This window comes from Antechinus flavipes, chromosome 4 (assembly GCF_016432865.1).
Source record: "Antechinus flavipes isolate AdamAnt ecotype Samford, QLD, Australia chromosome 4, AdamAnt_v2, whole genome shotgun sequence".
NCBI lineage: Eukaryota > Metazoa > Chordata > Mammalia > Dasyuromorphia > Dasyuridae > Antechinus > Antechinus flavipes.
In genome coordinates, this window is record NC_067401.1 from 131,510,051 (window position 1) to 131,532,918 (window position 22,868).

Below are 22,868 nucleotides of genomic sequence, written 5' to 3' on the forward strand. Positions count from 1 at the left end.
CAGAGATTTCCAGAGGTCCTTGTTTCCCATACGTATCTCTCCTTATAAGGTCAGAGTATTATCAGGGCAGGCAAATCCATTAGGCCCAGCCACTTGTTTCTCATTACATCAGTTGCCACATCTGATTCAGTCTGGAAAGAGATCTGGTGGGTTTGACCATCTGAGTTATTATTCCAGCCCTTGGGATTCTCCCGTGGAGTATCTAAGATGGTGTCAGTCTGCTCAGAACTTGAGAGGCTTCTTGAGGACTAGGGTTTTGTAATTTATAGCCCTGGGAAGAGGGTAAGAATCATTAACTAGAAATCATTTTGGAAGATCGTGCCTCAGTTATCCACCTATAAGCCATACTGAGAAATGGCTTAGGGTTTCTGTGAAGGTATCTTGTATTTTTGTCTTGCTGTAGATACTGTGACCTTCACCCACCCCTGATAGACTGGGGGTAGGGAAAGTGTAGGTTCCAAGGAAGTGAGGACCAGAGAATAAAGAGCTCATTGGGTGGCTTTCAGGCCCTTGTTTTATGAGGTTTGTGAATATCCTGAGTCTTCATTTTCTTGTGTCAGAGGGGGTAGTAACTTTGGTGTAGTCAATGAAGGATTTCTAAGGGAAGTGGAAACATGACCTTGAGCAGGCTCTCTAGAAGGCTTGAGCCAGGATCCCTCAGAAGTCTAGATAAGCAAGGCAAGTAAGGGGTGGTCTCTATGTCCATCTGTCTTGACTGGGCCAGCTTACTCTTGCTCTTGCTCTTATGAAAGCGGGCACTGTTCAGTTGCCCAGCTTCCTTGCAGCTGTGACCGGCCTAGCCCAGAGACAGGACGGATGGCCCCACAGACTAGGGGACAAAGCCAGCCCTGATCAAGTCCTAGTGGGCAGACAGCTGCCGAGTCCCTCACTATGGAAGAGGGGGCAAGTAAGACAAAATGACACACGATTGAGATTATTGATATTTATTTCATTAACAGTCATACTTTGGGGGATGGGGCAAAACCAGGATGTTTAACTCAAATCCCAAGCATTTGTGTTGAGAAAGAACATAAGTAAGGTCCCCTATCACACAGGAACCAGACCAGAGTCAAATGATACCAAGAAGATTATGTGAAACAGGAAATGGAAGTATGCAAAGCAGTGTTAAAATCCCCTTACTGAAAGGAAGGCAGATGAAAGGCAGCCTTTACCAGCCTAATGGCAGGGGAGCCTAATTAGAAGGCAAGCCTTAGCTTTCCCCATGAATATACAGTAGGGCTGGGCAGACTTCCCAACCCTTTTGGGCCAGAATTTCCCCATCTATAAGGGAGAGTTCATTGCTAGAATGAGGTGAATCTCTGCTTAGGGCTCCTCCCTCCTATAAGGGGCAATTGTATCATAAGGGGGGGAGGGGCAGCTATTTACTGTTGTGTGCTTGTCAGTATACAGTACTGTCAGAATACAATCCTCCTAGGGTTCCCCTACTTCCCCCCTATCAAGTTTCATCATAGAGGAAGATTCCTACTCTCCTCCTCCCCACCCCACCCCACCCCCTCAGAAAAATGGTAGCGGGGAATGGGAGAATGAAAAACTAGGCTGATAGGAAGGGAAGAGTAAACACTTCCAGAACCTCCCAGCCAGCTCTAGCAATTAATAAAGGTGGGAGGGAGGAGAGGGGTGGGCCTCCCTACCCATCTAAACACATCTTTTATGGAAGTGCTGTATGCCTTCTCTGCAGAGCACACTGAGGGTAGTGCAGCCCCCCGGGACTAAAAACCAAGGGGTGCTGCTGCTGGAGACTGGGTGAATAATGTGGGGGAGGGGAGTACAAGGTCCTGATTCCTAGGACTTTAGTCCAGTCTTCCATATGTTCTTTCTGACTTAGAGCATAAGGTGTTAGGTTGGAAGGGGACAGTTATTTTACAAGTTTTTAAGAATTAAAGGTGAGTTAATGATATAAAAAAGTCAAGTGGAAGTCAGTGTCTCCTACTCACCCCCAAGTAAGGGGGCAGGGTGAATAGTTTGAAAGGGCAGCCCATTGTCTAGATGATGGTGCAAGGTGACAAGGCCCTCCCCTTTCGGCTGCTGTGCGTGGGCACAGTGTGGCCTTTCCCATAGTATCCTGTGAAGATGGCCCTAAACTCTAACTTTTTGGCTAAACGCAGCATCCACTGCCCATTGCCCAAGGAGTAGAGCGTGCCCCGACTCAGCTCGCCCACCTCCTCTCCTTGACTGCCCCCCTTCTCTTGCCGAAGCATCTCCAGCAGGTCGATGCCGGTCTGCACAGGCTCGATCCCGACTGCACAGCCCAGGGTGATGTGGGCCCGGCTGCCTCGGGGCAGGTTGTCAGTAGGCGTCAACTTGTCCACCTCTGCCGGCCACAGCGGCAGCTCCTGCTCACCCAGCTCCACCCGGGCGCCCGTTGTCTTGGGGGTCACAAACAGCGCAGAGACAGTCAGGGTGAAGGCCTTAGAGTAGGATTTCTTCACCACCTGAGGAAGGGGAAGACAAGAACAGGTGGTGAGACAATGGATCACTCATCCTCTCGGGGCACAGGAAAGAGAAAAAAGTGTAGGAAGTGGGCACTACAGAAGCCCGTTAGGGGGAAAGTGGTAGCCGAGATGAATTGGCTGGGAATAAGCTGATGGTGAGAAGCTTCCTATGTCATGCCTGGGGTTTAGGAGCAAGGCAGGATTGGCACATGTGCTACAGGTGTTCCATTGGTGAGGCAGACTAGGTGGTGTGGAAGGAACACTGAATCAGTTGGCATTTGAGTTTACCTTGAGTTCTGATGGTTCTAAATATCCATGTAGTAGATGAAGGATATTCTTAGTGGCCCAAAATTCTGTTAGTAGATTTAGTTTTTAACAGGGCAAGTCTCTTCCATATAGTCTTATCTGGCCAATTTCCTTGGATGTAAATATGCCCCAAATTGGAATATGGAAGAGGTGAGTTTTTTTTTTTTTTTTTTTTTAAGCCTTTTTGTTTTCTCTTGGACCCATTGCTTAACTTCCTTTCAGCCTTGGGATGGGAGTTGTCTCTGAACTTTAGGGAAAGCCCTTTGTCCTCCCCTGACCCAGTCCCAGCCGACTCCCCAATTAGCCCCAGCACTCACATCCTGCTGGGCATATTCATTTGCCCCATCCGCCTTCCCATAGTCACAGAACTTGGTGGTACAGTGCAGCACCCCGGGAGGCCTCTTCACAAAGTAGGAAGCCAAGGCTATCTTCTCCTTAGATTCATCCCCAGACACAACTATGGGGAGAGGGAGGAAGGAATGCATCAGGTATTTAAGGCCCTGGCTTACAGACAACATCTCTCTCTTGATTAGATTTTAAAGGGGAAAGGAAATAAGGGAAATTGATTTGTTCATTTTTAATTTCCAGGGACCAAACTTTATGTTGTTCTTTTTGAGCCATCCCATCTATCTAAAGCATTCAGTAAAAAGATATTTGATATCCCTAAATTAAGTGCCTCTAACCCCTTTAAAGGGCACCAGTATTGAATATTTCAATCTTTCCCAAAAATTTGCAGAAAGAAAAAAACTATAATTTGGTCTCTCTACCAAAGACTGTAAAATTGTCTTTAGTGAAGGAGTATAGTTGTGGCTCTACAGTGGGAATTTGGACAGCCCAAGTCCAAATCCCATCTTATTAGGAGTGGGACCCTAGGCAACCCTCAGTTTCATCATCTGTAAAATGGGCATAATAGCCCCTATTTAGTGGCCTATGAATGGTAGCCTGGAGGTATGTAGTATGGACTGGGTATGTACCTGGGCCTCCTGGCTATTGTTGCTTTTCCTTGCTCAAATGCACAAACTCTGGGAAATAAATTAGGCACTTCTGATGTCAGTTTTCACAAAGGTAGAAGTAGTTCAGTAACCATTTAGTAAATGATTTTTTCATTCATTTGAAATTATGAGAACTGCAGATTGTGATAGAGAGTTTGTATTTGGGGAGGGAGGTCCCTTGAGATTAGTTGCTCTTTAGGCTCAATGTAGATCTGGTAACTCCTTCCCACCTTGGATTCCTCAATCATTCTGGACAACTTCTTGGCATATGTTCTCAATCCCAAGGCCCCTAGCCCTTAATTCAAAGGCTTAGCCTAGATTCAGGTACTCTTATTATTATAAATTAAATCAGATGTAGGTGTTTGGGAACAGGGAAAGGGGGAGCAATGAAAGGTTTTTGCAAGAGACAGTAAGGTACTTCTGAATCCAATTCTCCCTGTGCAGCGGGAGAACTGTTCGGTTCTGCAAATATGTATTGTATCTAGGATATACTGCAACATATTTAACATATATAGGACTGCTTGCCATCTTGGGGGGGGTGGAGGAGGGAGGGAGGGGAAAAAACGAAACATAAGTGATTACAAGGGATAATGCTGTGTAAAAATTATCCTGGCATGGATTCTGTCAATACAAAGTTATTATTAAATAAAATTAAATTAAAAAAAAAAAAGAGACAGTAAGGTACAATAGAAACTTAGGACATGGATCAAATCTTGCCCCTTATTATCTGATATATGCTATGGGCAAGTCACCTTAGTTTTTTCATTTATAAAATTGGGGGCAGGGGAAAGTTAGGCTTAAGTTACCTCTCCAATCCCTTCCAGCTCTAATTCTATGATTTTGTGTTTGGACCATCTAGGTTTGTCATTTTCCCCAAAATGACCCTGGCTGTCTTGGGAATCGGGGAGTCTGTCTAAAGACATAATTGTTTTCTGTAAAGAGAGATTTCCCTCTGTGAGAGTGACTCCTTCATGGTCTTGGCGCACTCTCATTGATTCCTCCTCTACCTCTCAGGAGGAGAATCATTTTCCCTTGTGTAGCCTCAGAAAGCAGGCTCAGCAGTGACATACCCCACCAAGGGCCACCCACCAAGTCAGAGGTAAGGAGATACTCAATCTCTGGACTTTGCTGCTCTCCTTCCTCCTCTCCCAGGGAATCTCCCAACTCTAGAAGAGTGACTGCTCTAAGAGTTTTTGGTTCTCAGTTCTCCAAATTGGCCATGGGATGGATAATCCCAACTTGTTTCTAATAATGCTCTTCGTTGTAGGAGTTATATTTAGGGGTTAATTTTGTCTGACTTTGGCTCACAGAACCCTTTGGGAAGAATCAAACTTTGGTAGATGAGTGAATGACAGAGCCCTAAACAAATGAAAGAGAAGTGGTCAATGAGAGCAAAGAATTCTTGTCAGAGCCAGTATGTGGGTGGAGGGATTCTGGCCTGAAGAGTCCTTCTGGATACCTCCTTGTGGCCCTGCCTCTGCCCATAGCCTCAGGGTGCTCATTTGCAGCAAGGACCTGAACTAGATGGTCTCTAACGTCCCCAACAGTGCTGCGATTCTGGGTCAGCAGTCACACGCTTAGCTGTGTGTCGGGCACTGACATCATGTGGATCCATGACCCTTGGGAGGTTGGTGCTATTATTATCCGAATATTTCAGGTGAGGAAACTGAGGCAAACAGGCTTAAGTGACTTGCCAGGATCACACAGTAAGTGTCCGAAGCCGGACTGGAAGTCAGGGAGAGGAGTCTTCCTGACAATGGGTTTTGTACTACCTACCGCGTCTATCTCTTAGCTGCCTCTCAAAAACAGAGGTCTGAGGCCAGAGTCTAACTCGGCTCTTCCTGATTCCAGGCCTAGTACAGGCCTCTGTCCGCGGTAGCTCCCAGCTGCCTCAAACACGGTCACTTTTCAGGATGCTAAGAGCCCCAAAGCAGAAGATGTAAGGGCAGCTCAGCTAGGGGCTGGGGAGGGGCTCGCAGTGGGAGACTGCCCTGGGATCCTGTGTGTGTCGGCTCTGCTGAGGGGCTGGAGGGGTCCTAAGCTTCCCTGCCATCCCCCCTCACCCCGCGCCCTCGCCTACATACAGTGCTTCATCTCCTTCTTGAAGGCCTTGTGGCTGCTCAGCTCGTCCAGGAAGGCCTGGCCAGCCTTCCGCAGGCTCTCCGAGCCCTTCTTGCTCAGGAACCAGCCAAAGTAGAGAGGCAGAAAGTCCTTCTCCACGCCAGGTTTCAGCTTCTTCAGATCCTCTACAGAGAGCTGCCATTGGTTCTTCTCCTTAAGCATAGTGCAGTCCAGTCGCCATGATGTCTTAGGCTCCACCAGCACCACCAGGTACTGGTACTGGTCAGCAAGGTCAAAGATCTTCTCTAGGCGGTCCCGCTCGTGGTGGGTGTCATCCAGGACCAGGACGCTGATGTCGCGGCGGCAGTAGACATTGAGGTCCTCGTCGAGCTGCTTGTACTCCTCGGGGAAGGCAGTCTGGGAGCCCGGCGTGATCTTGTAGGCGTCGGCAGACACCATCTTGGTGCCGTCCCGATAGCGGTCCACGATGGCCCGGGCCAGCGTGGACTTGCCGCTGCCGGGCAGCCCGCGCAGGACGAAGAGAGTCTTGCACTCGCGAAGCGTGTTCACAGTCTCCTCGTCGGTCAGGAACGGGAACTGTAGCTCAGGCTTGTCCTTGGCAGCCGAGGATGACATCTTGCGGAAGAAAATCTTAGGCAAGAACGTGTGACTTTTCCGAGAGAAGCCTCTGTTCTGCAGGACCGGGGCAAAGCGAAGGGGAGAAGTGGGGTGTCAGTCCTGGCAGAGCCCAGAGCCGGTGACATCACTGATTACAAGTCCCATCAGCCACCAGAGTGTTACCATCTGGTGACCACAACTGCCCTCTCAGCAGCAATGACGTCCCCCACCCCCCCACCCCCAAGGGATCTATGCTTAGGCTGGAACCAGATCCCCAAAGGTCCCAGAATTCCTCAGTCAGACCCCTTCCCTCTTCAGTGAGCTCCAGCAACCACTTCTTCCCCTACACCTCAGTTGCTAGCTGATCTCAAAGGTTTTTTTTTTTTTTTTTTAAGCTCTGTGTGTGTGTATGTATAGAGTATTTGGTTTTCAACATTCATTTATATAAGATATTGAGTTTTAAAATGTTCTCTTCCTCTCTTACCTCCACTGAAGGCAAGCAGTCTGATATAGAGCCTTATCTTTTTAGGCTGATTATACATTACTCTTCCCCTTCCCACACATGCCAAAATGGCTGCTGTCTTGCTGCACCCCATATACAGGGATTTGTCTCCCACCTCTCTGCTTTTGCTCGGGCTGTGCCCCGTCTCTGGAATGTTCTCCCTTCAACTTCCAGCTCTTGGGAACCTCTGGTTCCTTTCCACCCTCCACTTACAAGCCATCGCAGGGCCATTTCTTTTTTTCCCCCAGTCAATGCTGCCCACATCCCAACCATCACCATAAAATACTATTAAAGCAATTATATCTGAACATATGTCATGCTCCTAGTGGACTGTAATCTCCCTGAGGGTAGACTGTCTCACTTCAGTCTTTGTATCCCCAGCATCTCACAGCGTTCGTGGCACACAGCATTTAATAAAGGCTTGTATTTTATATATATATATATATATATGTATATATATATATATATATATTTTTTTTTTTTTTTTGTAAAAGCAGTGATGACTCTTAAGACACAAGTGTCCCTAGGACTCCTGGGTGCTTTCCCACTTAGGTGGCTAGCTCGGGGACAACTCCCTGTCTTTTGTTCTGAGGCTAGACCAGCTAGTCCCCAGTTAAGACCACTCTCCCCGGGTTTCCCTTTGGGTAGACATCACAGAGAAATCGCTCTGCTCAGACCTTTTTTTAATCTTCCGGCTCAAGCTTGTAGGTGTCGGCTCTCGCTTTTCGTTTGTTTCTTTGGAAGTTCAACTCTGTAAACTCTTATGGAACAATTATGTCTTTACATTATCTGCCTTCAAAAGAGCTTACCACACAATAGGGGAAAATAAGACAATTGGCGTACCAGGGAGGATGGTGGCTATGCAATGGAGCAGTCCAGGCAAAGGGCTATGAGAAATCTGAGAAAGGAGAGGTCACCACCACCTGGGGGAGATCAGAGAAATCTTCATGGAGGGGCTGCCACTCGAGTTAGGCTCCCAAGAAACGGACTTGGGGCAAGGAGAGGACGTCCCAAGGGTTCGGGCTTTATGCTGATTCTCCCAGCTCTCTCGGGCTCCTGACCCCTCAAGCCTCCCGTACCAGCGGAATGTTTGCTACATTGTCACCCAGCAATTGTGTCCTAGTTTGGGATGGGTAGGGGAGGGTTGGTTGAGATAATGGCAGGAGAGAGGGAGGAGGGAGGAGGGAGGAGGGAGATTTTCCGGAAATGATTTATGTAAAAGGTTATCAGTAAAACTTTTTTTTAAGTTTCCCATTCCGTTCAATCCAAGAGTTCACCTTTGGGTTACTCGGGTTTTTTGTGTGGCAAAACCACAGGGGGGAGAAGTGTTTGTAAAAGCCCCCGGAACAATCATTCAGAAGAAGATAATACTCTCTTGTCTGGAATGGGAGGGGGGCACAATAGCCCCACAGAGGAGCTGCAGGGGAAGGGAGGGGGGGACACGAGTTGCTCGGACAATTGGCACCATTCACTACCACTACAGTGGCCGCCCCCTCCTCCTCTGCCCCCTTCTCCCCGTGGTCTGTGCGCCGCCCTAGAACGGGTGGCACAGGGCACCTGGGGTTCTGGGCCTAGCCGGTTCGCACCTGTGGGGTTCTTGTTTTCCCCAGATGCTAAACCGAAACCCAGGCGAACCCAAGCTGCTCCAGCTCCTCCTCCCTCCCCTCCCGCAGCCAAAGGTTAAGGTGCCAGCGGTCCAAGGCGGAGCATTTGCCCAGGGACCCGAACCCAAACGGGGACTGGGGGTACCCGGAAAGCCTCTCGTCCTGGGCAGCGACACTGGGGGCGGCTCCTCCCTGAACCCCTCTGGGAAGGGCGTCTCTCGCCAGCAGCCTGCGGACCAAGCACAGCTGGGACCCATCCTAGTTTGCCCGATGGCAGTCCACCCTGCCCCTCGCCCTGGCCCAGGCTGACCCGAGCTTGTGCTCGATCCCAACAGACGCCGGGCGAACGCCTCAGACGTCCGCAAAGGGCTTTTTACTCCGCCAGATCCTCGAAAAAGCGGGTACTAGAGGCATCCCTGTACCCATTTGACAGATGAAACCGGTTCTGAGAACTCGGAATCCGGCAAGTTTCCAGCACTTCCCCCCACAAACTTCAGAATTATCCATCCCAGGAAAGGAAAGAGGGAAAGAGGGAAAGAGGACCGAGCGTGCTGGGGTGGGGGGAAGAGTGCGCCCCATTACCCTTTCCCTCCCCCCGGCTCGAAAACCACAGGTTCTCCGCCACCTGGTTTCCTGGTGTGCAGCCCGAGCCTGCGCCCTCCCCAACGCGAGCCCCCCCGCACTCACCATGATGAGGGGGGACGCAGCTCGGCCTCTATCCGCGGCCCCGGGAGCAGAGCGAAACGCGGCGACCCCCCCCTGTCCCAGGGCGTTTTACATAGCCCGGGGTAAGAAGGCGGAGCCATGTGGCCTTAGGCCACGCAAACCCGCCAGGCCCCTCGCGCGCCTGCGCGCAGGCCTCCTCCACCTCCCCGCCCAGAATGAAACAGGCACCGCCCACTGCACGTGCGCGGGCGGCTGTGGGGCCCCAGCCCTTCACCTGTTGGCCCCCGGCTCCCCAGAACCCTTGTGCTGGGGTGGAGCAGGCTCCTCCAGGTCTAGCGCTTCTTTTGCTTATAATTAACGCGCGAAATAGAGAAGCAGTCAAAAACCGCCGTCAAAAGCCGGATCTGCAGGGAAGTCCAACCACCTGGCCAGGCTGGGGATGCTGGGAGGGGGCCCTTATGCTGGAGGTCCTAGAGAAAACGTTTGAATACTTATTACAAGATGATTGGTTTCCTTTGTAATTCCAGGATTTTATTTTATGCAGAGGCGCTATGCTGAGAAGGGATCCATAGGCTTCACCGGTTTAAAAAAAAAAAAAGGTGAAAGCCGGTCATCTGTCCGACCCTGACAAAACTAGCACTCCGGGGTTTCATAAGCATCCCCCTCCCCCCCCCAGCCGGGTTCCCGGATCCCGTTCCCCATTCTCCCGTTTAGGATGCATTCTGAACTCAATTGTGAAGATCCATTTATTCCTTCTTTAAACAAACATTTAGTTCTATTCTGAGAGTAATACAAAGTTTAAATAAGGGAGCCCTGCCCTCACAGAGCTTACAGCCTTGTAGGGAGATTAGAGAGATATAATGCATAGTATTACGGTATAACAAGTTACAAAAACGCTGTGATGTGGGAAATAAAAGGTCCCTATAGAAGAATGGTATCTAGGAAAGCTTCATAAAAGAGGCGGCATTTGAGTTGGGCTTTTAAAAAATGCTTAGGAATCCAACAAGTAAAATCTGGACCTTTCTGGCATAGAGAATGGCCTGAACAAAGGGTAGAACTGCTGCCCATGGAATATTTAAGTTACAGAAACAGGTGGAGTGGTGCCAGTTCAAAGTCAAAGTGCTAGTTGTCCAAGGGGAGGTGATACTTGCAACGGTAACCTTCCCCAAGGAGGGGGCCCTCAGCTAGGCAGAGCTTAAGCTTTCTCAGCCCTCTCAGCTCTGTCCTCCTGGGGATGGTCTTCTCTGAAGATGTAGATGCAAAAAGCGACCTCGGAGTAAACTTGACTCAGGGACTTGAACTTATGAGGCAGCTGTTGGGGCCAGAAATGTTTCTCAGCATCACTATCTGATGATCAAAACTCAAGGAAAGATGGAAGAAGAGAGCCAGGGTTTGGGGCTCGGGTTCAGGCTTGCCTAGTATTATAAGTTCTTGAATCCCCATATTCATGCTGTCACTGTTGGGGGAGGGAGAAAAGAGTAGGGAGGGGAGGATCTTTTCCTCCCTTGTTAGAAGTTCAAGAGAGAATTAATGTGGACTGTGTCCCAAAAGAAGAGAACAGAAACAATCAAATCCTTCCTTGCTCCTTATTGCCAACAGAGGAAGCAGCTGTTCCTGTCTCAGTCACCTATCTTGAATGGTACAATCTTCCTCCTTTTCTACCAATATTTCACAGGGACCAAGAACCCAACCAAGAGCTTCTGGTCCTTCATGATCTTTAACCAGGGGCCATAGTCTATATCCCGCCCCAGGGAATAAAACCCCAACATGGGTCAGTTCTATGGGAAATGGTCCAACCATTCTCACTACAATGGGGTATGAACAATCAAGGAGAAGACTCTCACAGAAAATCCTAAAGTTATAAACACAGGTGTCATCTACAAAGAGTGAAACCAGAAGGAAAAACAAGTTAGGCAAACTTTGATCCCACAGCCAAAACAGAATTATCATTCTCCCAAATCCATCTGGCCTCCTAACTTCTCTATTTTTGCCAAGAATATCTCCATTCTTCCATTTACCCAAAATTACAATCTTGAGTCATCCTTGACTCTTCTCTTGCCCTCACTTCCTATATTCAGTCAGTTATGTGGTACCTTTTGGGGTCCATCATCTCTATCACCATGGCCACCACTGTGGCTCAGGCCCCTCCCTTGGATCACTTCCTAACTGATGCTACTAGATGGATGATTGGATGACCCTGCTCTAAGTCCCTCCCTCCAACAACCCATTCTCCACACAGCTGTCAAATTATTATTCCTATAGTTAGAGACCTGTAAAGAACTTCCAACGGCTTCCTCTTGCCTCAGAGATAAAATGCTCAGCATATAAAGTTCATTACAATCTTTGTCTGACTCATTCCAGCTCTCTCTCATGCTAGCTGCAATCTAAGCTTTTGGAAAAACATTCTCCCTTGCCTAGCATCCACACCCTCCTCATTCTGCCCCTTGGAACCCAGGCCTCTTTTTAAAGCTGAGTAGTTTTGCCACCTCCTACATGAGGCCTTTTCCTGAGCTCCCTGGTACCTTCTACCCATCTGAAATTATCCTGCATACATTTATTTGTGTTCACATTGTTGGGTCAGCTCACTAAGAATAGGAATGTTTTTTGTTTTTTGTTTTTTTACTTTGTATCCTTAGCACTTAGAAGAGTGTCCCTTAAACAAGTATTTAACTCTTGAACTGAATAAAAGGAATAAGGGTGGTAGCTGATTTGGCTCTGAAGAAAATCCCCAAATTAAAGAGAGAAGAGGACCACTTTCTCATTTATAAAAGGAGGTTTTGGATTAAACTGTTTCTAATGTCTCAGTTTTAAAACCAATAATCCTGAGCTAAGGTCAGACTCCTAAGGGACCCCCACATAAAGCAGTATGGAAAAGGATGCCGAGCCAGCAGAGGAGGGAGCCCAGCAGCACTGGGAGAACAAAGAAAGGGAGCCACATGGTACAAGGAGGAGCTCGTTCCAGTCCTTCTTCGGACACTTACTGGCTGTGTAATCTTGGGCAAGTTACTTAATCTGTGTCTGCCTCGGTTTCTACATCTGTAAAAAAGAAAATGGCAATAATAATAGCACATATCTCACATGGTTGTCAGGAAGATAAAATGAGATCACATATTAAAAGCACTAGGCAAAACTTAAAGGCAGGGATCAAAGAAGAGAGGAGGGAAAAGCCATCATCCTTGTCATACTCTAGTCATATATTGTTGCTTACCAATAGGTGGGAGAGTATCTTCATCTGGGTACTGATAGGGGAATGAATTCTGGGGCCAGATGGCAAGTGATGGAGGAAGTGGTAGTATGGGGTGCAAAACTTTAGCTGTGTAAAGGAAGTGAGATTTGCTCTGATTTTTCTCTCCCAACATGATTCATAGAGCAATGTGTATTAAAAATAAACTTACAATAAAAAAAAAAAAAGGAAGTGAGAGACAGGATGGAAAATGAATGGGCTAGAAGGGTCAGAAGAGGAGTTCTCAACCATTTTTGTGTCAAGGACCCTTTGGCAGGCTGGTGAAATCTAAAGCTCCATGCTTTTACACATAAAATACATAGGATTAAATAGGGAAATCAGTTACACAGAAAGTTATATATATATATATATGTATACATATATATATAATATATGTATATATATGTATATATACTATATGTATTTATATATATATAGATTTATGTGTATATAATGATGTGGGTATAGTTACTGATGTAAATTCACTGATTCCAGGTTAAACCTTAGGTTAAAAAAAGTTTGTTGGTTTGTTTTTTAAGTTTATGGGGTTTTTTTGGTTTTTTGTTTGTTTGGTTGTTTTGTTGGGGGATAGGATTGGAGGAGTTAGAACTAGGAAAAACAGTGCTTGTAAGTAGATGTAACTGATTCAGTGGAAAGGAGCTAAATCAATGGCTGGAGCAAGGGTCATGGAGGCAGCCAGAGGGAATGAAATCAGGGGCACAACTGGAGAGAATTAGCCTTATGGAGTGGTAATACAATTATTATTATTATTATTATTTTGGTGACCAAGGCAAGGGGTGCTAGGCTCGCAGGGATGTTTTTAGTCTTTTTTTTTTTTTCACCTCCTTGAAGCTTTTGACACTACCATCTCTGGATATTCTATCTTCCTGTAGCTCCTGGAACATTGCTCTTCTCTCATCTAGCTGTTCTTATTTCCATTTTGCTTTCTGGATCATCCACTTCCTATTCCTATAGCATGAGTGTTCCCCAAGGCTCCGTCTTGAGTCCTCTCTACATTCTCTGTGATCTCAATTACACAAAAAACTTTATCATTCCTACAGTCGTCTCTCAGATACATACAGCCCTCTCTTCTGAACTGCAGGTCTAATATCTCCAAATGCTTGCTGGACATCTTTATCTGAATATCCCATCAATATCTCAAATTCAGCATGTCCAATGTGGAGCTCATTGCCCTCCATTCAAAACCTGTTTCTCCTCTAAAATGTCCAATTGCTGTGAGGGCAGTGCCATCCTCCTAGTTACCCAAGTTCACAGCCTTAGAATCATCCTTGATTCTTCCCTTTCCCTTATTATTCATACCCAGTCACTTTCCAAGTCTTGTCAACATGCCACCCATACACGCCTCTCTCTGTAAACAAAAAGCCACGATTTTTTTTTTTAGAAATTCCTTTTCACAAGCTTCCAATCTGTTTCCTTGTCTCCAGCTTCTCCCCTTCCCTGATTCATCCCTCACACAGCTGCCAAAATTATTTCCCCAAGGAACAAATCCATGTCCCCCATGCTCAAAAATTTTCAGGTTATCCATTGCTTTTAGGAGACACTGAGACCAGAATCCAAGCTTTATGCGATCTAGAATTCCTTCTACAATACACTTCAAAAATAACTCTTTAGCCTTTGCCTGAAGACCTCCAGCGAGGAGGAAACCTACTATATCTTGAGGAAACCCCATTCTTCTCTTGTATCATTCTGATTTTTAGGCAGTCATTCATCATCTCAAGCTTAAATTCAGTTCTTCCCAACTTTTATCCATTGCTCCTATGTCTCCCCTCTGGGATAAAGTAATAGCTAAGCCTTGTTCCACATGCCAAGCTCTTAAATACCTGGAAGTCTTCTCTTCAAATGAAACATCTTCATTTTCTTCAACTAATCCTCCCTTGGCATGATCTCAGGCTCCTCATCATCTTTATTGCTCCACTCTAGCTATTCTGTGGCTTATTAGTGTCCTCCCTAAACTGCGTTCCCCAGAACTGAACATAATTCTCCAAATGTCTGATGACAAGAGCAGAATAAAATGGGATCTGCCCCAGAGTATGATAACCATGCAATTTGTTTTTTTTTTTTTTTTGGCTACCACATTACACTTTGCTATTTCAAACTTGCAAACCACTAACATTCCCAGATCTTTTTCAAGTGAATAGCTCTCTAGCTTTGCGTCCTCAATCCCATTCCCTACCTCCATCTTGTACTTGTGAAGTTGATTTTTTTAATACACAAGTATGTGTCTTTACAGTCACCTCTACTAAATTTCACCTTATAAGATCCATCCCACTGTCCTGCCTAGTCAAGCTATATCTTCAAGCTTACCTTCAAACTACATTGTTGATAAGCATACCATCATGTCTTTTATCTAAATCACTCATAAACATTTTAGGCAGCACTGGCCTACTGCAGATTCCTGAAGCCCTATTTTGAAGGTGACATCATTAGTGACAACTCTTTGGATTTGGCCATCCAACCATTTCCAAAGCTAACTGTGCTATCATTTAGCCATACCTCTCCATCATGTTCACAAGAATAGCATAGAAAACTCATAAGTTTGCTAAAATCAAAATAAATTATATGTTCAGCATTCCTCTTATGGAGTCCTTTCAAACATCTGACACTTTCATTTCTTAAATGCTCAGCCCAGGTGCCAGGTACCTACTCTCTGAAGTCTTGGACCTCCATGGTTAAACATTATTTCTCTCCTCAAATTACCTGGCATTTATTTCTCTGGGTTCATATTATATCTCCTCCAGTAGAGAGGAAAGGGGAGCTATTTTATGTTTGTATTTGCATCTCTTGTGCCTAGCACAGTGCCTTTTATGCAACAGAAACTTTGGTGTGCTGAATTGGCTTGACTCTCAAGGACTAAGCCCTCAGCTTCTGTTTTCTGTTTCTCCTTATGGCCTTTGGGCAAGGTCTCTCTGATCATGCTGAGGTTCCTAACACTCTACTGACCAATCATCAGTAGCATGGCAATACCCTGAACCAATGTTAGTAATTTCACTTCTAGAGTCTCTTCTGGGAATGAAAGTAGGAAAAAATGTATGGAAACGTTTGGAAATGTAGGAAAATATGTATTTGAAGAGTAATAAATAAAGGGCAGAAGAAGAGCCTAGCCTGTGAAAAGCAGTCCTCAGCTTCACATAATCCTCCTTTTCCTTTAAAATGCTCATCTTCAAATTACAATCCATTTAGAAGTGAATCCCTAGGTCCTAGAATGTTTCCTTCCAAGCCCCAACACTCAGAAATGAAGAAGCTACTAATCATATTCAGCATTTTCACCTTCTGTTTCCTCTTCCCCCTCTTCCTTCTCTTCCTCTTCTTGTTCTTCTTCATCTTCATCATGTTCAATTTCCTCCTTCTTCATCTCCTGTATTTCCTCAAACTGTTGCTCATTTTCTTTTTGTAGTTCCTCTTCCGATTTTACCTTCTGATCATCACTCTCACCCCTCTCTCCTTCTGATTCATCCATGTCTTCCTTTTCTTTTTCCTCATTTTTCTCTACTTCGGCATCCTCAAATATTTCATCTAAAAAAGACAAGAAAAAGATTAATTAAGCTCAATTGCCAGGCAGAGAAAACCAATCTGTACTGTTCTCAGTAGTCAATCCTGATGAGAAGTGCATCTTATGAGACAGAAGAAAAATCCCAGAAACAGATTTTAGGAGAACTAGTTTTGAGATCCATCTATAGTTATCTAAGAACTTAATGCCTACGTGCTTGTGGGGGAAGGACGGGGTGCAGAGTATAGAAGGAGGGGACATACCCTAGTCTGGGACAAACATACTGATGGGTCACTGAGTCTAACCTTTTCATTTTAAGGATGAGACAAATGAGTCCCGGAGAAGTGATGTGCTCATAGATGGCAAAGCTCTTATTCAGAAAAGGACCTTCAATGTCAAATCCTATCCTCTTTCCATGGTACTAGGAATCCTCCCTTTCTCCCTGCCCCCCCCCCCGCCTCCCCTCCCCCCTTCCCCCCCTCCCCCACCGGCTGGGCTCTGTCCCTTTTCTGAATGAGACGACTCCCTAGGACAGGTGCTGATAACTGAGTGAGAGGCCTTGGGTAGAATGGGAGTTGCCAGCCTAGAAGGGAGTCAGTCCCCAAAGCTCCTTTGCCAATAAGCCCCTGCCCCTCTTTCTGGGCAGCCCTTCCCTGGGACACAGGCCACGGGCTGCTCCGTAGGATCACTTGGAAGTTCTGCTCCCAGGCCCCGAAGACGACTAAAGCGTATGTTCATGCCGCCACCTTCAGTCCCAAAAAGGAAGTGCAGGCAGACACCCCGCTTTGGCAGAGAGGTGGGAGCGGGGTGACTCCTCCTTATTCAGGAATTCTTTAAAAACTCTCCCCATGGCTTATAACAACTATCGTTTCAATCCTCACCCTTGCCCAGTCTCTTAGGAGAAGGAAGGATAGTCCATATCCAAGCACCTCCATTTTACCTCTCCTTTGGACTAGCCAGAACAACATTGCCCAGAGCATCCCGGCTGCTCTCCAGCAAGAAGGGAACTCCAAGAGCCCCCTTTTGGGAGGCCCACTACATTTCTTCAAGAATACGCTGGCTTTGCCTAGGAGAGAAGTGGGGGGGATCCTCTGGTTTCAGGCACCTTGGCAAAGAAGCTACTTGTTCCCAATTAGACTGTAAATATTTAGGCAACATCTTTGATTCTCTTGTGACAAGACAAACACACAATGTCCTGTCTGTTCCTTATGCTTATTTGCCAGAACAGTGGGAGGAATTAAGAGCCAGTTCTGGCTGACCCACATCCTTACAGACCTGTAGTACCACACTCTGTGAGTTTTGCAGAAGAGAACATTGCCAAATGACTATTAGACGGCCTTAGCTGGCTGTCCCACTGGCATCTCAAATTTAGGTCCAAAACTCAATACATATTTTCTCCCTAACTTCCCTAATCTATTGAGGACATCACCACTCTCCCCATCAGATAGATATCTTCCAATCACATCATATTCCAACGACCCTGAAGGCATCCAGATAGTGTCCTGGTGGCAGTGCTAGATTTGGAGTCACAAAAATCAGTTTCAGTCAAATCTCAGACACTTATTAGATGTGTGAACCTGGGCAAGAGACAACCTCTGGCTATTTGTTTCCTCATCTACAAAATTGGGACAATAATAACATTTGCCCCACAAGGTAGTTGTAGGGATCCAATGAGAAAACATATGGTAAGCACTTTGTAAAAGCTGTTATTATCATCATCCAGCTTCACAACCTCAGAGCTCTCCCTCACATCTCGTCAGTTGCCAAGTCTCAATTCTATTCTATAATCTCTCTCACATTTGTCCCACAGCCTCTACTCTAGTTCAAGGCCTTGGTACCTCTTGGATGGACTGCTGCAATGGCCCACTAATTGACCTCCCTGCTTCCAGTCTTTTCCTCTCTTTCACTCAGCTGCTAGTGATATTCTTAAAGAACAGGTCGGACCATGTCAATCCCTCACTCAAGAAGCTCTCATGGTTCTTTTGGCAGTTGAAGGACTTTCTAGTCTGGCTCCAGCCAATTTTTCCCAATTCTCCTTTTGTACATTCTGTGCTCCAGCCACTCTGGTCTTCTTGCTGCTCACCATGTATAAGACTGCCCCTCTCATCTTGGGCCCCTCTTCTCCATGCACACCTCCAGTCTCCAGCTCAGAGTGCTTAAGGCTTATCCTGATCCTCTCCATTGTTAATGTCCCCCACACACTCTAAATTGCTCAGCCTTTATTACGCATGTAGTTTATGTATGTATGACTATAACACATGTTGTTTTCCCAAGTAAAATATAAACAACTTGAGGTCAGGGATTGTTTCACTTTTGTTTTTGTATCCCCAGAGCCTTGCACAATGCCTGGCACAGTCTTTTTTTTTTTTTAAATAACTTTTTATTGACAGAGCATATGCCTCGGTAATTTTTTACAAAATTATCCCTTGCACTCACATCTGTTCCGACTTTTCCCCTCCCTCCTTCCACCCTTTCCCCCAAATGGCAAGCAGTCTTATACATGTTAAATAGGTTACAGTATATCCTAGATACAACATATGTTTGCAGAACTGAACAGTTCTCTTGTTGCACAGGAAGAATTGGATTCAGAAGGTAAAAATAACCCGGGAAGAAAAACAAAAATGCAAACATTTTACACTCATTTCCCAGAGTTCCTCCTCTGGGTGTAGCTGATTCTGTCCATCATTCATCAATTAAAACTGAGTTAGATCTTCTCTTTGTCAAAGAAATCCACTTCCATCAGAATACATCCTCATACAATATCGTTGTTGAAGTGTATAATGATCTGATTCTGCTCATTTCACTCAGCATCAGTTCATGTAAGTCTCTCCAAGCCTCTCTGTATTCATCCTGCTGGTCATTCCTTACAGAACAATAATATTCCAAAACGTTCATATACCACAATTTACCCAGCCATTCTCCAATTGATGGGCATCCATTCAATTTCTAGTTTCTAGCCACTACAAACAGGGCTGCCACAAACATTTTGGCACATACAGGTCCCTTTCCCTTCTTTAGTATCTCTTTGGGATATAAGCCCAGTAGAAACACTGCTGGATCAAAGGGTAGGCACAGTTTGATAACTTTTGGGGCATAATTCCAGATTGCTCTCCAGAATGGTTGGATTCGTTCACAACTCCCAACAATACATCAATGTCACTTGGCACATAGTCTAATGAATCCGTGATCTCACCGATTGAATTCCCTCTAATGATGCAAATCAAAGCCAATCCATACTTGTCAAGTGCAGCTGTCGCCACATCCTCCCCATAGTTCACCACAAGAGGTCCCCCCAATGTATAGGAAGCCATCTTCACTTTCTCTCAACATCTCAATGGATACCTCTTGTCTACTATCACCTCCTGCTCTTGTCTTTTGAGCAGCCCATATTCTCTTCCAGTCATATAATTCTTTGATGACATCCTCATCAGGTACATGTTGCCACTCAGCACCATGGACCTTTCCAGTGTCCTTTGTATGATAATCATCCTTAGTTTTTCTGAAGCAGTGGTATCCAGCATCTCATTGCCATCAAATATCACTGATAAAATGTTAATATTGAAAAAATAGATGAAACCTGAGGTCAATAAAAGATATTGCAATGTCCTGAAAGCAATCTAGCCAGTTCTCTTCCCTTTCCATGCTGAGTCCCAGCACACAATCCATCTGTACTGTCAGTCCCAGGTACACAAGAATGTTGAAAACCAGGTAATCCACTTTTCTTTCCTACTTCGATAAATAGGCTTATCTGGCTTCGATAAGCCAGATAAAAGTCCTTGAGATTGCACTTCTCTTCCAGGTGGTTCTGCACTGTCTTGAGGTTTGATGCCATCAACCCAATGTTATCTGAAAACAGGGGCATCTGGAGGACCTCACCATTCTCAGGGAATCAATCAGGGAATCTTCCTCAAGAAAACCTCAACTCTAGACCATCTGCATCATTGTGGCAAATACCTTTGTGGAAAGGTATTGTGGGAGGCATACATCTATTTTCATATTTTTATGCCTTTCCTGATGTTTACTAGTAGAGGGTCTTTGAACAAGATTACTTCTGTTGTTCCATCTTTCAAGGATTCCTGAATGATCTTGATATATGGAAAACAGTAAATAAGAACTTATGTTGACCATATCTTCCATTTGATTGATTAATACTTGTAAAAATCTTGTTTTTCTATGAGTCATAAAAATGTTAAGGAAACAAGATAGGATGTGGAACTTGAATCCAGGTCTTTCTAGTTTTGAAACCAATTCTTTACCTATCTGAACTGCTGCCTCCCCTCTTCCCCACAAAAATATAGGGAAGAATAGAGACCAATAGTTATTTATTTCTCAAGTCAAGTTTTTTTGTATTAATAAAAGTCTGAGTTTTCCCTCATACTTTTGGTATCTTCCCATTCCTTCAGATATCTTGTATGTTGTCTTTCAGTAACTTCACAAGTATTACCTTCAGCATAGATTTTTTCTATGTACACTGTGCTTGATCTAACTCAGTTGGTCTTTGTTCTCCCTTTAGTGTCATGAAGGCACCTCAGGGACTATCATGATAAGTCCAGGTATGATGATTCTATTGTCTTTTTGGGTGAAAACGTTATGGAAATGGTTTTTTCCACATTCTTTCATTTTCCTTCTGTTTGTAGTATTCTTTCCACAATCATCCTTGAATGCTTTCTGGATACTGCCAAGTTTTCTTCAAACTGTTCATAATCTCATGGTACAGAGTAAGCATAAATAAAAATTGAAAGAATGGTGACACTCAAGCTGGGTCATATATTCCAAGATCTGACTCTGTTCTTGAGGATATACAAATGCCACCTCTGCCCCCCCCATTAGCCGCAATTTGATAGGGACAGAAGGCAGGCCAAGAGAATGCCCAGGGACTGCTCTCCATGTCGGGAGACAGGAGGTTATTTTAACTTTCAAGCCTATTACACTATACTTTATGGTCCTGGCCTGTTCATTACTCATTGAACAGATTTCATTGCAGCCCTCTGTCATATTATCCTGCATCTTTCTCATTCTACAAGAATCTATCTCCTCCATCGATCGGCAGATGTGATGATGGATGGAGCCTGCCAAGGACATGGCAGACATAAAGAATGTGATGCTTTCCAGTTACAAAGCACTTTGAATATATGACAGCTTCCTGGTAAGAACTGGCTTTTGGAGTCCTGAATTTAGATATTGACCCTTCACTTATTACCTATGAGCCTGGACCTCTCCAAACCTGTGTCCTCTCCTAGAAAATGAAGACATTGAACCAGGTTGTCTCTGAGGTCCCTTATGGCTCTGATTCTACAGCTCTATGCTTTGAAAAAAAACCATACAGGGAAGAGTCTGAGGTGGTCTCCCTGGCTACTCTACTAGCCCCAGATGGACCAGAAGAAAACACCTGAGGTTGCTGACCTGAAATGAAGCCTAAGGCTTAGGAGTTGTGGCTGGCCTAACCACCATAAGATTGGTGTAGGCCAAACAGAAGAGAAAGCAAAGGGAGAGCATAGCAACAAACCATCTCTATGGGGAAAGGGAACATAAAAGAATTGCTCAGGGACCAGAAATAAAGTCTTCTTTCCTCTTTTCCCCACTTCCTCTGACCCTAAAAACTCTCTTTAGACTTCTAGGAACTCCCACCTTTGTCTTTCTTTTCTTTAACAATCTCAGAACCTCGAGTTGCTCTCAGTTCTTCAATGATGCCCTTGTTGGCGTCATCCAAAGCCTAGAGGTGGCAAAAGTAACAGGTAAGAATTAATCACTGTCTATGGATTGTCAACCCCAAACAGTTGCAACACTTCCCCAATTAATCTAGATATTTCCCACTATGCTTTTCTTCTACTGTGAATACCATCCATAGAGAAAATCTTCCCCAATTAACAAGCCCAAAATGCTCCCCTTCCCATTACTCCAATGTCAGTTACTATTTTTTTCTTTCTGTATCCCCTTATTACTCATATTTAATATATATTAGTCAATCATCCATTAATTATTCATCACTATGCTTTGTGTAGTGTGAATCCTCTACAGAAGTCCTGCTCCAATGTCTCTTTATGGGAAAGAAATCAACTCTGGTAGGTCCTAACAATCTAAAAATAAAAAGTTGTAGGAGTAGCTAGATGACATAGTAGATAGAGCAGTGGTCCTGGATTCAGAAGAACCTGAGTTCTTGGAAAGAAAAAGCTTTTACAATGGAGGGGAAGAGGGGGATGGGAGGAGAAGTGAGTGAACCTTATTGTCATCAGAACTGGCTCAAATAGGAAACATACATACATACACAATAGGGGTATAGAAATCTGTCTTACCCTGCAGGAAAACAGGATAGGAATAGGAGAGGGGAATGGGGAGAAGGTGATAAAAGAGCGGGAGTATTGGGGGAGCGAGTTATCAGTAGAAAAACACTTTTGAAGGACAGAGTGAAAGGAGAGAGAGAATAAATGAGGGAAAATACAATTAGCAATAGTAATTGTAAAAAAAAACTTCGAAGTTTCTCTGATGGAATATTATTGTTCTCTGGAAAATGATGAGCAGGGAAAAAACAATCCTGCAAAGTCCTCCATGAACAAAATGAAACATACTGTATACAAAGTAATAGCAATATTCTGGGATGACCAGCTGTAAATGAGTTTGTTATTCTCAGAAGTACAATCATCCACACCTACTCTGAAGGAGTTATGATGAAAAATTCTACCCATATCCAGGGAAAAAACTAATCAAGTTTGAATATAGATCAAAGCATTCTCTATTACTTTCTCTCTTTCTCCCTCTCTTTACTTTTCATTTTTCTTGAGGTTTTTTATTTTCATTAGGGTGGGAGGTCTATGTTTCTTTATTGTGTGTGGTGAGAAGGGAAATAACCTAGAACTCAAAAATCTTAAAAACAAATATTTTTAATGTAATTGGGGAAAATGTTAAATAAAATAAATTGAAACATATTTTTTAAAAAA

At 44.9% G+C, this 22,868-nt stretch overlaps 2 protein-coding genes across 6 annotated transcripts in view; both read right to left on the reverse strand.

Annotated features, from left to right (window-relative positions):
* Window positions 1-928: 928 nt before the first annotated feature.
* On the reverse strand, window positions 929-9,381 carry CNP (2',3'-cyclic nucleotide 3' phosphodiesterase). Of its 4 annotated transcripts, XM_051994470.1 has the most exons (5): window positions 9,224-9,381; window positions 7,776-7,855; window positions 5,836-6,505; window positions 3,077-3,216; window positions 929-2,453 (listed from the first exon to the last, which is right to left on the reverse strand). In XM_051994470.1, the coding sequence occupies exons 3-5, from the start codon at window positions 6,446-6,448 to the stop codon at window positions 2,004-2,006; spliced, it is 1,203 nt and encodes a 400-aa protein (XP_051850430.1). In that variant the 5' UTR covers window positions 6,449-6,505; window positions 7,776-7,855; window positions 9,224-9,381; the 3' UTR covers window positions 929-2,003. The 4 variants fall into 4 exon arrangements, with proteins under 4 accessions (XP_051850430.1, XP_051850432.1, XP_051850429.1 ...); XM_051994472.1 differs by lacking the exon at window positions 7,776-7,855 and having other exon boundaries at window positions 5,836-6,500; XM_051994469.1 differs by lacking the exon at window positions 7,776-7,855.
* Window positions 9,382-9,452: 71 nt separating this feature from the next.
* The window catches only part of ODAD4 (outer dynein arm docking complex subunit 4), a 79,440-nt gene continuing 66,024 nt past the window's right edge, over window positions 9,453-22,868 (reverse strand). Inside the window, exons 11-14 of one of the 2 annotated variants that reach the window (XM_051994460.1) lie at window positions 21,562-21,646; window positions 15,714-15,959; window positions 12,184-12,238; window positions 9,453-9,672 (exon numbers count right to left, since the gene is read on the reverse strand). In XM_051994460.1, the coding sequence (XP_051850420.1) occupies window positions 12,210-12,238; window positions 15,714-15,959; window positions 21,562-21,646 (360 nt within the window). In that variant the 3' untranslated portion in view covers window positions 9,453-9,672; window positions 12,184-12,209. Of the gene's footprint in view, window positions 9,673-9,930; window positions 12,239-15,713; window positions 15,960-21,561; window positions 21,647-22,868 lie in introns of those variants that run through there. The other variant, XM_051994461.1, reaches the window with a different exon arrangement.